Source organism: Capra hircus, chromosome 27 (genome assembly GCF_001704415.2).
Source record: "Capra hircus breed San Clemente chromosome 27, ASM170441v1, whole genome shotgun sequence".
NCBI lineage: Eukaryota > Metazoa > Chordata > Mammalia > Artiodactyla > Bovidae > Capra > Capra hircus.
In genome coordinates this window covers 25,907,813-25,920,529 of record NC_030834.1, presented here as the reverse complement: position 1 = coordinate 25,920,529, position 12,717 = coordinate 25,907,813, and the positions used below count along the sequence as shown (strand labels likewise).

The 12,717-nt window shown below is 42.9% G+C and overlaps 1 protein-coding gene across 1 annotated transcript in view; it reads right to left on the bottom strand.

Moving 5' to 3' along the window:
• Window positions 1-12,717, bottom strand: part of PDGFRL (platelet derived growth factor receptor like) — an 81,711-nt gene that overhangs the window by 5,310 nt on the left and 63,684 nt on the right. The window contains exon 4 of the mRNA XM_005698771.3: window positions 3,540-3,833. Within this exon, the coding sequence (XP_005698828.1) occupies window positions 3,540-3,833 (294 nt within the window). The remainder of the gene's footprint in view (window positions 1-3,539; window positions 3,834-12,717) is intronic.

Genomic DNA, 12,717 nt, shown 5'->3' with positions numbered 1-12,717 from the left:
AGCTTTTGACAAAATTCAATGCCCATTTATGATAAAAAACTGTCCAGAAAGTGGGCACTGGTAATTATTATATTACTTCAACATAATAAAGGCCATATATGACAAACCCACAACTAACATCATTCTCAGTGGTGAGAAACTGAAAGCATTTCCAATAAGGTCAGGAACAAGACAAGAGTGTTTACTCTCACCACTGTTCTTCAGCATAGATTTGGAAGTCCTAGCCACAGCAGAGAAGAAAAAGAAATGAAACAAATCTAAACTGAAAGGAAGAAGCAAAACTATCACTGTTTGCTGATGACAAGATACTAAACAATAAGACCCTAAGGATACTACCAGAAAACTACTAGAGCCCATCAATGAATTTGGTAAATTTGTAGAATTATAAAAATACACAGAAATCTGTTGCTTTCCCATATACTAACAATGAGAGATCAGAAAGAGAAATTAAGGAAACAATCCCATTTACCATCACATCAAAAAGAATAAAATACCTAGGAATAAACTTACCTAAGGAGGCAAAAGACCTGTATTCAGAAAACTATAAGATGCTGAAAAGTGTGAAAGTGAAAGTGTTAGTAGCTCAGTCATGTCCAATTCTTTGTGATCCTATGGACTGTAGCCTGCCAGGCTCTTCTGAACTTGGGATTCTCCAGGCAAGAATACTGGAGTGAGTTGCCATGGCCTTCTCCAGGGGATCTTCCTGACCCAGGAATTGAACCCAAGTCTCCTGCATTGCAGGCAGATTCTTTACCATCTGAGCCATCAGGGAGGCCCCATAAGATGCTGATGAAAGAAATAAAAAGTGACACATACAGAAGGAGAGATATACCATGTCATTCTCAAAATGACTGTACTATCCAAAGCAATCTATGGATATAAATGCAATTTCTATCAAATTAACAAAGGCATTTTTCATAGAATTAGAACAAAAGCTTTAAAATTTGTATGGAAACACAAAAGACCCTGAATAGCCAAAGCAATTTTGAGGAGGGAAAATGGAACTGGAAGAATCCGCCTCCCTGACTTCAGACTTTACTACAAAGTCACAGTAATCAAAATAATATGATTCTGACACAAAAACAGAAATATAGATCAATGGAATAGGACAGAAAGTCCAGAGATAAACCCAAGCACCTATGGTCACCTGATCCATGACAAAGGAGGCAAGACTATACAATGGAGAAGAGACTGTCTCTTCAATAAGTAGTGAGGGAAAACTGGGTTGCTACATGTAAAAGAATGAAATTAGAACACCTCCTAACACCATACACAAAAATAAACTCAAAATGCATTAAAGACCTAAATGTAAGTCTGGATACTATAAAACTCTTAGAGGAAAACACAGGCAGAACACTCTCTGACATAAATTACAGCAAGATCTTTTTTGATCCACCTCCTAGAGTAACAAAAATAAAAACAAATATAAATAAATAGGGCCTAATTAAACCTAAAAACTTTTGCAAAGGAAGCCACAAACACAATGAAAAAAAAAAAAAACACAAAATGGGACAAAGTATTTGCAAAGTGATTGACAAAGGATTAATCTCCAAAACATACAATCTGCTCATGCAACACCTTATTAAAATAACACAGAACCCAATAAAAAATGGGAAGAAGATCTGAATAAGCATGTCTCCAAGAAGACATACAGACGGCCAAAAAGCACATGAAAAGATGTCCAACATCACTGTTTACTAGAGAAACGCATATCAAAAGTACAATGAGGTATCACTTCACACCAAAAGTACAATGAGGTATCACTTCACACCAAAAGTACAATGAGGTATCACTTCACACCAGTCAGAATGGCCATCATCAAAAAATCTACAAACAAGAAATGCTGGAGAGGCTGTGGAGAAGGAACCCTCCTATCCTGCTGATGGGAATGTAAACTGTTACAACCATTATGGAGAACAGTAGGGATATTTCTTTACAAAACTAAATATAGAACTAACAAATGATACAGCAATCCTACTTCTGGGCACATATCCAGAGAAAACCATAATTCAAAAAGATAAATGTACCCAGTTATTCATTGCAGCACTATTTACAATAGTCAAGATATGAAAGCAACCTAAGTGTCATTAACAGAGGAATGGATAAGAAGCTGTGGAACATATATATATATACAATGGAATATTACTCAACAGTAAAAAAGAATAATGCCATTTGCAGCGAAATGGATGGGCTTACAGATTGTCATACCGAGTAAAGTCAGACAGAGAAAGACAAATATCATATGATATCACTTATATGTGGACTCTAGAAAAATGTTACAAGTGAAGTTATTTACAAAACAGACATAAGAGTCACAGATGTAAAAAAATATTCTATGGTTACTAGGGGGAAAAAAGCAGGGGAAGGATAAATTGGGAGATTGGAATTGACATATACACACTACTATATATAAAATAGATAACTAATAAGGACCTACTGTATAGCTTCCCTACAGGGAACTCTACTCAATACACTGTAATGCCCTATATGGGAAAAGAATCTATCTAGAAAAGACTAGATATACGTATACCTGTAACTGATCCACTTTGCTGTACACCTGAAACTAGACAGCACTGTAAATCAACTAGACTCCAATAAAAATTAAAAAAAGAAAAAACTTGCAAAAGGCAAAGAGCTGGCAAAGATAATGATAACTCTGTGGCTAAAGAAGTAGGGGGGAATGGGACCAGGGAAGAGGGGGGGTTTATGTAGGCGAAGTAAAACCTAGAAGGACGAAGACAGAAAGTTGTCTGCTGAACTTAAGGGCCTGGGAGGCCCTTCAGCCAAGGCTGCTTTGGCGGAGCTAGGGGAGAAGACTGAGAAGCCGGGTGGGAGCACCCCGATGGGGCCCCGGGAGGGTTCTTTCAGGGAGTCTGGCTGTGATGGAGGAGCGAGATGGCTGCAGCGGAGGGTGGCGAAAGGAGGCTTGAGAGAGTTATTTGACAGCAGTGTTAGAAGCTGTGGCCTCATGAATAAGCCCAGGGCTGAGGCCCAGAGTCATGAAGGAGCCCAAATTCCCATCTCAGAGGGCAGTCAGCTCTGGGGCCACCCACCCTATCGCAGAGATGCCTGGGCAGGAACACGGCTGCAGAGCCCTCTGCCTCACACGAGGACCATCAACCGGGCTCATGCCAGAGTGCTCCGAGCGAAAACAGGAAAGAGTCCCTCCTCTCCTCCCTGGCAGGGCTGGCCAGGGAGCCTTCTCTCCTGGAGGTCGGGGGAGGCGCCCCCCACCCTGCGCCTCTGGCGCTGGCAGCCAGGATGGAGAGCGCGGGAGGATGCCGTGGGGATGTGAGCCTGATGCTGATCACGCACATGGAGCCTGGACCAGAGAGCACGCTGGAAGGAGCTGAAGAGAAGGGAGTTGGGGGTGGGGGAATCATAGGCAAGAAAGTAGAACATTCTAGAAATGAGAGTGCTGGAGAGGAGCATTTAAGAACAGCCATCTGTGCCTCCTACTCTCCCGCCATCACTAGGGACAGCCGTACCCCACACTGACCAGCCGGAAGGGGCTCGCGTCTCGCCCCGGAAGGGCTTACCCTCTGCGTAGAGCAGCTGGTACTTGACGGAGATCTGAGACTTGCCCCCCGCCTCCGCCTTGCAGTAGACCACCCCCTGGTGGCCGGAGTGCGGCTGCAGATACACAAAGCCTCTCTTCAGGTCGTAAACGATGTCAGTTCCGTTGGCCGGGATCTCCTTGGCCGGGAACTCCCTGTGGAGGGTGACCTTAGCCGACAGGACGGTCACTCGGCAAGGAACCACAGCCTGCCTGTCTGGGTTCAGGTAGACGACATCAAAGTGACTGGGAGAAGGTACGAAGAGTTCACCTTTCTCTGCAAAGGGAAAGACACGGGCTCATTTAGTCTGGAGAAGGAGGGTAAGAACACTTAAAGGGATACTTACATATTCAGGGCACAAAGATGCGAGGGGATTGGCAGTGTACTTCAAACATGGAGTCCTTAGGAATTGAAAAGGCTATTCCATTCTAAAGGAGATCAGTCTTGGGTGTTCTTTGGAAGGAATGATGCTAAAGCTGAAACTCCAGTCCTTTGGCCACCTCATGCGAAGAGTTGACTCCTTGGAAAAGACTCTGATGCTGGGAGTGATTGGGGGCAGGAGGAGAAGGGGACAACAAAGGATGAGATGGCTGGATGGCATCACCAACTCGATGGATGTGAGTTTGAGTGAACTCCAGGAGTTGGTGATGGACAGGGAGGCCTGGCTTGCTGTGATTCATGGGGTCGCAAAGAGTCAGACACAACTGAGAGACTGAGCTGAACTGAACTGAACTGAAGGGCTTCCCTGGTAGCTCAGACAGTAAAGAACCTGCCTGCAATACAGAACTGGGTTCCATCCCTGGGTGGGGAATGTCCCCTGGAGAAGGGAATGGCAACCCACTCCCGTATTCTTTCCTGGAGAATCCCATGGACAGAGGAACCTGGCAGGCTACCATCCATGGGGTCACAAAGAGTCAGACAGGACTGAGCAGCTAACACTTTCTTTCACTCTCATTTTAATACATTATTGACCAGGGGATTTTTGCAGAAACTAATGCCTGTGGCCATCGATGTGGGTAACAAAAGATGCATTAATATGTCTCTGGTCAGTAAATTGTTAAAAAAAATTAGTTTCATTTTTTGGATGAAGGATATTACTGCCTATCTTCTTGAAGGAAACAAAATCAGTATTAGTTCAAGCCCAAATCAGGCCCACTGGTTTACTCCACTGAGGAAGCAGTGAAGGAGACTGGTTTCCTTCTGCTAAGAGCAGTTTTAACACCTAGGAACCGTCTGCCATGTCTCCAGAGAGGTCAGCCCCACAGCCCTTGCTCAGTAACTGGGAGGGACTTCCCCGCTCAGCAGAGCTTCTGAGATGGGCCCAATGTGGTGCCAGTGTCTTCACAGCCCAGAGGACCTCATTTCTGCCCAAGGTCAGTGGAAAGAGAATTAAGCAGGGACACTCGAGGAGCCGGCTCGTCTCAGGTTCTGAGCTCTGTCTTGGCGGCCACTGGGCTGGGGACCTTCAACCCGTTTCTTACATTCTACCTGTTTCCTGAGAAATCACCCTGCATGCTCTTTAAGCTCTTGATGGTGGCATTATTTTTTTCCTTTTCAGTTAAGGCATGTGGGATCTAGTGCCCTGAGCAGGGATTGAACCCAGGCCTGCTGCACTGGGAGCGAAGAGTCTTAGCCACTGGACCACAGAGAAGTTCTGATGATGAGATGGCATTTTCATCTTAGAGAAATGAGAACTGGTTTCCCTGTACTTTGCTCAGCACAGTCAAGGGACTCTGGATTGTGGGGGGTGTCTTTTTGTTTGGGGCATGAAACATTAAATATGTTGTTTTCTGGATCATTCCATGAGAGATTATAGTGATTGCTAAGAGAAATCGTTGAACTGAATCACACCCCAACCTTTGTTAAATAGTCTCCTATGTTTTCCAACCATATTTCTGAAACAGTTATTCTTGGCTTGCCTCACTAGCCTTTGTGTCCTAGTTGTATGACTTTGTTTTTTACATTCAGAATAGAATTCTCGCACACAATAGCAAATGCCGTCACGGGCCAAGAGTTCTTTGCCTATAAGTATTATAATATTTTTAATAATACCAGCTTCTCTAATGTGGAATCATGGCTCAGGAAATCTCCACCTTTTGTAAGACTTTCCATCAGGCCAGGCAATTGGCGCCACTTCACAATATGTTGCCTTTCAGGCTTAGGCAAGGCTACCTTGGTCAAAATCTTACCTAACACCCCTGTGTTCAAATGGAGTAAGTCCATGTGGCCTTGTATGCGTCACTTCTCTCTGTGCTTCAGTATCCCTGTTTCTAAAGAGAAGAATCTGGAGCATTTGTATTAAAGATCTCTTTGTCAGTCTGTTCAGTTCAGTCTCTCAGTCATGTCTGACTCTTTGAAACCCCATGGACTGTAGCACACCTGGCTTCCCTGTCCATCACCAACTCCTGGAGCTTGCTCAAACTCATGTCCATTGAGTCCACTGATGCCATCCAACCATCTCATCCTCTGTCATCCCCTTCTCCTCCTGCCTTTAGTCTTTCCCAGCATCAGGGTCTTTTCCAGTGAATCAGTTCTTTGCATCAGGTGGCCAAAGTATTGGAGTTTCAGCTTCAGCATCAGTTCTTCCAATGAATATTAAGAGTTGATTTCCTTTAGGATTGACTGGTTTGATCTCCTTGCAATCCAAGGGGCTCTCAAGAGTCTTCTCCAATACCACAGTTCAAAAACATCAATTCTTAAGCACTCAGCTTTCTTTATAGTCCAACTCTCACATCCATTCATGACTACTGGAAAAACCATAACTTTGATTATACAGACCTTTAAAAGCAAAGTAACGTCTCTGCTTTTTAATATGCTATCTAGGTTGGTCATAACTTTTCTTCCAAGGAGTAAGCATCTTTTAATTTCATGGCTGCAGTCACCATCTGCAGTGATTTTGGAGCCCAAGGAAGTAAAGATATCTTTTTAGCAAATATTTAAGGAAGGTGTGATTGTAAGATTCAGAAAGAACTTTTGTTTTAAGGTTTTGTACAGGAATCTGACCCCTTCATGAATCACAGCCTTGTCATGCAAAGGGGTTTGTATAACTCAATGAAGCTATAAACCATGCCTTGTAGGGCCACCCAAAATGGACGGTCATGGTGGAGAGTTCTGACAAAATATGGTCCACTGGAGCAGGGAATGGTAACCCACTCCAGTATACTTGCCATGAGAACCCCATGAACTGTATAAAAAGGCAAAAAGATATGACACTGAAAGGTGAGCCCTCCCAGGTCAGAAAGTGTCCAAGAGGCTACTGGGAAGAGTGAAGGACAATTACTAATAGCTCCAGAAAGAATGAAGCATCTGGGCCAAAGCGGAAACAACACTCAGTTGTGGATGTGTCTGGTGATGAAAGTAAAATCTGATGCTGTAAGAACAGTATTGCATAGGAACCTGGAATGTTAGGACCATAGATCCAGGTAAACTGGACATGGTCAAGCAGGAAATGGTGAGTGAACATTGACATCTTAGAAATCAGTGAACTAAAATGGACGGGAATGGGTGAATTTAATTCAGATGACCATTATCTCTACTACTGTGAACAAGAATCCCATAGAAGAAATGGAGTAGCCCTCAAAATCAATACAAGAGTCCAAAATGCAGTACTTAGGTTCATCCTCAAAAAACAACACAATGATTTCAGTTCATTTCCAAGGTAAACCATTCAACATCACAATAATCCAAGTCTATACCCCAATCACTGATGCTGAAGAAGCTGAAGTTGATCAGTTCTGTGGTGACCTAGAAGACCTTCTAGAACTAACACCAAAAAAAAGAGATGTCCTGTTCATCATAGGGGACTGGAATGCAAAAGTAGGAAGTCAAGAGATACCTGGAGTAACAAGCAAGTTTGGCCTTGGAATACATAATGAAGCAGGGCAAAGGCTAACAGAATTCTGCCAAGAGAAAGCACTTCTCGTAGCAAACACCCTTTTTTAACAACACAAAAAACAACTTTACACATGGATATCACCAAATAGTCAATCCTGAAATCAGATTGATTACATTCTTTGCTGCCGAAGATGGAAAAGCTCTATACAGTCAGCAAAAACAAGACCGGGAGCTGACTGTGGCTCAGATCATCAGCTCCTCATAGCAAAATTCAGGCTTAAACTAAAGAAAATGGGGAAAACCACTAGCCCAGTCAGGTATGACTTAAATCCCCTATGAATATACAGTGGTGGTGATGAATAGATTCAAGGGACTAGATCTAGTAAACAGAGTGCCTGAAGAACTATAAATAGGGGTTTGGAATATTGTACAGGAGGCAGCGAACAAAACCATCCCAAAGAAAAAGAAATGCAAGAAGGCAAAGTGGTTGTCTGAGGAAGCTTTATAAATAGTTGAGGAAAGAAGAGAAGTGAAAAGCAAGGGAGGAAGAGAAAGGTATACCCAACTAAGTGCAGAGTTCCAGAGAGTAGCAAGAAGAGACAAGATGGCCTTCTTCAATGAACAGTGCAAAGAAATAGAGGAAAACAGCAGAAGGGGAAAGACTAGAGATCTCTTCAAGAAAACTGGTAAAATCAAAGGAATATTTCATCTAAAGATGGGCACAATAAAGGACAGAAATGGTAAAGACCTAAAAGAAGCAGAAGAGATCAAGAAGAGATGGCAAGAATACCCAGAAGAACTACACAAAAAGATCTTAATGACCCAGTTAACCATGACGGTGTGGCCACTTACCCAGAGCCAGACATTGTGGCGTGTGAAGTCAAGTGGGCCTTAGGAAGCACTGCTGCCAGTAAAGTTAGTGGAGGTGATAGAATTCCAGCACAGCTATGTAAAATCCTACAAGATGGTGCTATTAAAATGCTGCACTCAATCTGTCAGCAAATTTAGAAAACCAGCAGTGGCCACCAGACCGGAAAAGGTCAATCCTCATCCCAGTTTCCAAGAAGGGCTACTGCTGCTGCTAAGTCACTTCAGTCATGTCCGACTCTTTAGCGACCCCATGGACTGTAGCTCCATCCATGGGATTTTCCAGGCAAGAGTACTGGAGTGGGGTACCATTGCCTTCTCCCGTTCAAACCACCAGACAATTGCACTCATCTCCCATGCTAGTAAGGTTATACTCAAAATCCTTCAAGCTAGACTTCAGCATTATGTGAACTGAGAACTTCCAGATGTTCAAGCTGGTTTTGGAAAAGGCAGAAGAACCAAAGATCAAACTGTCAACATCCGTTGGATCATAGAGAAAGCAAGGGAATTGAAGAAAAACATCTACCTTTGTTTCATTGACCATATTAACATCTTTGTGTGGATCACAACAAACTGTGGAAAATTCTTAAAGACATGGGACTACCAGACCACCTTACCTGCCTCCTGAGAAGCCTGTATACAGGTCAAGAGCAAACAGTTAGAACTGGACATGGAGCAACAAACTGGTTCCAAATTGGGAAAGGAGTACGTCAAGGCTGTATATTGTCAGCCTGCTTATTTAACTTATATGCAGAGTACATCATGTGAAATGCCAGACTGGATGAAGCACAAGCTGGAATCAAGATTGTGGAGAGAAATATCAATAATCTCATATACACAGAAAACACCACCCATATGACAGAAAGTGAAGAGGAACTGAAGAGCCTCTTGATGAGGATGAAGGAAGAGAATGAAAAAGCTGGCTTAAAATTCAATATTAAAATAACTAAGATCATGGCAAACGAAGGAGGAAAAGTGGAAGCAGTGACAGATTTCCTCTTCTTGGGCTCTAAGATCACTGAGGATGGTGACTCTAGCCATGAAATTAGAAGACAGTTGCTTTTTGGCAAGAAAGCTATGACAAACCTAGACAGTGTGTTAAAAAGAAAAGATATCGCATTCCTGATAAAGGTCCATATAGTCAAAGCTATGGTTTTTCCAGTAGTCATGTATCGATGTGAGAGTTGGACCATAAAGAAAGCTGAGCACTGAAGAATTGATGCTTTTGAACCATGGTGCTGGAGAAGACTCTTGAGAGTATCCTGGACTGCAAGGAGATCCAACGAGTCCATCCTAAAGGAAATCAGTCCTGAATATTCATTGGAAGGACTGATGCTGAAGCTGAAACTCCAATATTTTGGCCACCTGATACAAAGAACTGACTCATTGGAGAAGACCCTGAATGCTGGGAATGATTGAAGGCAAGAGGAGAAGGGGATGACAGAGGATGAGATGGTTGGATAGCATCACCAAATCAATGGACATCAGTTCAGTTCAGTTCAGTTCAGTCGCTCAGTTGTGTCCGACTCTTTGCAACCCCATGAATCGCAGCACACCAGGCCTCCCTGTCCATCACCAACTCCCAGAGTTCACTCAGACTCATGTCCATCGAGTCAGTGATGCCATCCAGCCATCTCATCCTCTGTCTTCCCCTTCTCCCAATCCCTCCCAGCATCAGAGTCTTTTCCAAGGAGTCAACTCTTCGCATAAGGTGGCCAAAGTACTGGAGTTTCAGCTTTAGCATCATTCCTTCCAAAGAAATCCCAGGGCTGATCTCCTTCAGAATGGACTGGTTGGATCTCCTTGCAGTCCAAGGGACTCTCAAGAGTCTTCTCCAACACCACGGTTCAAAAGCATCAATTCTTCGGCACTCAGCCTTCTTCACAGTCCAGCTCTCACATCCATACATGAACTTAGTCAAACTCCAGGAGATGATGAGGGATAGGGAACCCTGGAGTGCTACAGTCAGTGGGGTCTCAAGGAGTCAGGCAAGACTTGTCAACTGAACAACAACAGGAATCTGAACCAATGTGCAAAGCCAGTAGAATAAGCAAATAATTTGAATTTCAGAACGCAAAAATGAGGCCTTACTTCCTGCACTGTAATCCATGTTTTGAAAGAAGGAACCACACCAGTTGCTTTAACCAATAGAAAAATAAAATGTATTTGCCAAGTGAATGGAGTAAGCAAGGCTGCAGGAAAAATATGTGAATGAGTAAGCAAATTATTATCTATAAATTAAATCTGTCCAATTTTCATTTATTCATTCCTGGACATTTATTGAGCATATATATTTTTTATTAATTCAGCTGAATTGCTATAACTTGATAAATTACAAAAATTTAATTTCTTTTAAAGTAAAAAAATCTGCCATTAGTAGAATACATGTACCCAAAAAAAAAGCGTGTTCAAGTTTATATTTAAAATTATAGATCACAAATGCCTCTACAAATATGCTTGGTATCTACTCAAGTGGATGACATACATTGCTTTAAAAAAACAAAACACATGGAAACGTAAGATTTTTTAAAAATTAGTTAATAGGCGATAAACTAAAATCCAAATTATAACAAACTCCACACTTGGTAAAATGCTGGTTCATATGGTTTTACCACATGTGTAAACTGGAGCCCATGCCTCTTACTATGAGGAAGCCCTGCTGCTTGTAATGTTTCCCTCCGCCCCCCAGCCTTGATCTGGGAGCTGGTTACATGATCTGGAAGGTGGTTAACTTGAGGATCATTCACTGAGCTGCAGAGTTGTGATTTGTGTATTTCCCTTAATATAAGTCATACTTCAATACAAAGTCAGAGCAGGGGAGAAAAAACTCTGAGAGCCTCCTGGGTGAAGACTGAATACAAATATCACTTTGTAGCAGTTGGTTAATCAAAAATTGCACAAGTTAACAGTCAAAAGAAGCTTCACAGTGTTTACAAGCAAACTCTAGGAAAAACACACACATAATGGATGCCAGGTTTCTCTGCGTGGGTGGTGGGGAAGCACATGTTCTGAGACACTCCAGAGCCAATAGCTTCCATAACAGCCCATCTTGGTTCTCTAACGCCTGAAAAGACAAATTGCTAAACCCTATCCTGAAAATTCAACTGGATTGTCAGTGTTGAGGAACAAGAAAACAGTACAATCCATTCAGTCACAGCTCTGATGCAGGTTTTTTTGAAAGTTGAAATGTTGATTTTTCAGCCTTCCTGTGATACCCAAAAGGGCTTCCATAAATTAAGAAACAGGATCCGCCTCCAGAACTCAGAGAACCTATTACTCAATGAAACTTTCTGCTCAAAGTTAGGTCTTCAGTTCAAAAATCTCAGTTTTAATAACCGGTATTTGGGGAAGACACAACAGTGCTAATCACAACAAAGAATTCTCATTCTGCGATTTGAAACATGGTATCAGTCCTTGTCCAGAATAACAGGTCCCATGAGGCTTAATTAATCTTTCCACTGCTGTATCCTAGTGTGGTACCATTCTATGGGCACGTGGGCACTTCTGGGTGGTGCAATCCAGAATGAGGCTCAGAAGCAATGGCCATGAACACCTGTCAGCAATTCTGACGATGCCAGTTATGCTAGCTTATGTGTGTCTGTCAATCTTTCCATCACCTTGTCTTAGAAATAGGTTAAGGGACTTCCCTGGTGGTCCAGCAGCTAGGACTCCACAGTCCTAATGCAGGGGGCCCAGGTTCGATCCCTGGTCAGGGGACTAGATCCCACATGCTGCAACTAACAATTTACTTGCTGCAACTAAGACCCAGCACAGTAGTCAATCAATCAACAAGTCACCTGATCAATCACTCACTCAATGGGTTAAGGCAGTAAGAACACTGGATCCTGGACGAGAAAAAAGGGATCTGACTCTTCACTCTGCCACTTGAAATCAATGAATGTGGAACAAGTCACCTTGCCCTGTTGTATCAGCATTATTATTTCTAGTGTGCAGAGTCGCTCAGTTATGTCCAACTCTTTGCAAGCCCATGAACTGCAGCCCACCAGACGCCTCTGTCCATGGGATTTTCCAGTCAAGAATACTAGGGTGGGTTGCCATTCCCTCCTCCAGAGGATCTTCCCAACCCAGGGAGCGAACCTACATCTCCTGTGTCTTCTGTATCATAGGCAGATTCTTAACCCACTGAGCCATCCAGGAAGCTTCCCTGATTATTTCTAAAAAAGAGATAAGTTGGTAGCTTCTTCTAATTTCCTCAGAGCATTGTGGAAATTAAATGAGATGCACGTGTCTCCAGAATCACAGAGCACTCTGCTGATGTATCTACTCACCAGAGAGGAGCTCTTTGGGCAGGATGGGAGAACGTGTGAGATTTTGCTGAAGTGTTCATTAAAGGTCAGAGCCTATGGTTATCTGAGCTGTAGATCTGAGTCACTGGAAATCTACAGGTACAACAGATGGATTCAGGATGTAGACACACCTCATGACAGAGCCTGCCCAG